At 37.6% G+C, this 3111-nt stretch overlaps 1 protein-coding gene across 1 annotated transcript in view; it reads left to right on the forward strand.

The window, feature by feature from the left end:
• Window positions 1-3111, forward strand: part of TBCD (tubulin folding cofactor D) — a 119868-nt gene that overhangs the window by 83048 nt on the left and 33709 nt on the right. The window contains exon 26 of the mRNA XM_027886074.1: window positions 1883-1964. Coding sequence (XP_027741875.1) covers window positions 1883-1964 — 82 coding nt within the window. The remainder of the gene's footprint in view (window positions 1-1882; window positions 1965-3111) is intronic.

Consider the following 3111-nt stretch of genomic DNA (forward strand, 5'->3'; position numbering starts at 1 on the left):
TCAGGCATTGGAACAGCCTACCCAGAGAGGTGGTGGATTCACCATCCCTGGAGGTTTTTAAGCAGAGATTGGATGTGGCCCTTAGTGCCATGATATAGTAATTGGAGTTGGATCAGGGGTTGGACTTGATGATCTTGGAGGTCTTTTCCAACCCAATCTATTCTATGATTCTATGATTCTATGATTTTAATTTTCCCACGAAATCCCATGACAGTTTGATCTCGTGCTCTTAAAGGCTCTGCTGAACTCTAAAGGCAGTTTTTGTCTGCCCTGTTGGAGCTTACAGCCATCACAGAGATAATTTGAATGTAACAGATTGTGTTCATCGTGGTAGGTTTTAATAATAAGATAAAAAGCCATTCCAAGTATCTTTGCAGCTCATCTTGTCATCCTCGGGAGACAGAGGAGACTGGAACGTGTCCAAATCACTGAAGAAAATTAAAAGATGAAATTTGAATTCTTAGGATATTCTTTTGGCATTACCAGTGTATTCCAAGTGTCTGTGTGTCTTATAACTGGAACTTCTAAGCCAAGCTTAGAAAAACTAATTACAGGCTTTGGAGACTTATTGACTTGTTTGGTTAACGTTAATTAATGTTGAGCAAAGTATGGTTAGTAAAAGTCAATTCTCACTTGATTTCTCCATCTGTTTTAGAGAGAAATAATTTTAAGGGCAGTGCTTAAGATGTTGAAAAGTCATCTTCTCTTTTTTTTCTGACATACATGTCGTGGTTTCGCCCACCAGCAATGCCAAAGCAATATCCTAAGAATTCAAATTTGCATTCAAATTGGCATTACCGATGTATCTTCATACATTTGAGGTGAAAACCATTAAATTTGGTAAGTAAAGGATCTGAGCAACCTGGTCTGGTTAAAGCGTCCCTGCCCATGGCAGGAGGTTGGATGAGAAGCCCTTTAAAGGTCCCTTGGAATCCAGACCGTTCTCTGATCTACAGCAATTAGATAATTCTGTGTATTTGGTACTCTAATTCCTGTGGTAGTTGGAATATTGTGTAGAGGAATGCTGGTTTTCTTTTAAGTCCCTGATTTTGTGTAGGGAACAAGTCTGAGGTGTCTTTGGGGGCAGAATGAAGCAGCTGGGCAGGATTTCTGGGTTATATTGAAGATTTCTCATACCTGGAGAACATGAGTATTATTAAGTATCACTGCTATTAACATGGAGTGAACAATGCATAGCTTTTGTATGCTCTCACATTTATTATAATGTTGGGCAGCATTACGTTAGGAGCTGAAAAGTATAATTCAACCATAAATTTAAAGAGAAAACCTGTTACATGTTTTTTTGGAGTAGCAGCTGAGTTATTTTGTGTTCTGTGTCAGTGACTGAAACCACTCTAAAAATAAGGAGGTTCATGTTTAATACACAACTTCTGATCCTTTTCTAAACCAATTAAGATGGAGACACAAGGCCTGTGATACTGGATGGTTTGGGTTATTAGTTTATAACTAACCTTCAGTCTATGGGGTTTTTTTTTCCTATATTTCCTTTCTGGAGCTTTCTAGGGAAATAGGGTTTGTTTCATGTCAATCTGGCATCAGTATGTGAAATAATGACCTGTGTATTTTGTAATGCTGTGCTACCCTGGAGGTCTTTCAACTGAACTGAAAATAAAGTTCATACATTGCTGTCATTGTCTTCAACACTAATTTATCTTACTGGTCATTTTGAAGGGATAAGAGTAGAATCAGTTCTGTTTTTTCTTACTTTTCTTAAACCAGTATTGGGAAAAAATAAATAGAAAGTAAATGCCAGTAGCTGAAGAGAATTAATTTATTTTTTTTTTAAATCCACTTAAAAAAATTAAGCAGAGAGTTATCATAAAGTGTGAGCTGAGTAAATGCATCTGTGTCTTTGTTGCAGGAGTCTGCAGTGTCTGCTCTGGCTGCCCTGTGCAATGAATTTTACATCAATGAGGAGGGAGAAGCTGATCCAGCTCTGCAGGGTAATGACTCATGTTTACCATAGAGGCACAAAATATTGGGCTGGACCTGACTTGCACTTTGGAGCTATTGCATAAATTGGGGAGGGGCATCACTGATCTTAAAGGACCTTAAAATTCTTCAGGAAAAAGTGATAAACCCAACTGAGAGGCTGGGAAATGTCTCAGGGGCTTTGCTGGCTCAAGGTAAATGCAAGGTACCACAGTAATGAATATTGGGGAAAACTATATTGCTTTTTTATTTCATACTGTAAAACAAAGAAGCAAAAATTATGTGTTGGTGACAAATCCTAAATTTGAACAAAGCAGGGTATTTTCACATCATATTTTAGTGGCTGATTTACTGAAGAATTGCTTAGGGATGAGAAAAGGACACCCAGGGCACACAAAAACGTGCGTGTGGAACCTCGTGTGTTTGGAGAGGGATCAGCAGTACAGGAGGAGGCTGAAACTTTTGTTTGGGGCATGTGACTCAGCATCTTTTTTTATGCTGTTTGTCTTGGACTTGTCTTTGTTTCAAGTATCAGATTGTATCGTGTCCATCAGAGTCAGGTCACTGGATTGTACAGATAAATATTCTAAAAATAGCAGCATTTATGTTCTTGGTTTTTTAAAATATGACAGTGAATTTACATATACTTAATAAAACAGTGATTTAGTATTTTTTGCAGTGACTAAATCAGGTAACAGAATACCTTATTATTTATTTCTATTGCAGTTGTCTCAAAATGAACATAATACTGATCATATTTACAGTTACATGCAGTCCATGCCCCAAAGAAGGTTATGGCTGAAATGTAAAAGCAGTCTGTCTTGATTTTTTTTTTAAATTATATATCGCTAAATCTCTCTATTAAAAAAAAAAAAAAATATATATATATATTCCAAACCCATCTTTTTTCTTCCTGGAGGTTGGCCCTGCCTGCCACATTTTTTGTGGGCAGCTTGGGAAGGTGTGATATGGTGCTGAGGCAGATAAAACCCCCCCAGCCTCAGGAAAAGGGTCATGTGGAAAATCAGAGCACACTGGGCAGCAGGAGACAATACTGAATCAAAGCAAACAAGCTAAAAATGAGTTGAAAGATTGATAGGTCAGCTTTTATATAAACATGAAGTTTCAAGTTGCTGGAAAAGTCGGACTGGAAAACTC

Source organism: Empidonax traillii, unplaced genomic scaffold (assembly GCF_003031625.1).
Source record: "Empidonax traillii isolate 1590-97213 ecotype Southwest subspecies unplaced genomic scaffold, ASM303162v1 scaffold177:size1754471, whole genome shotgun sequence".
NCBI classification, from domain to species: Eukaryota; Metazoa; Chordata; class Aves; order Passeriformes; family Tyrannidae; genus Empidonax; species Empidonax traillii.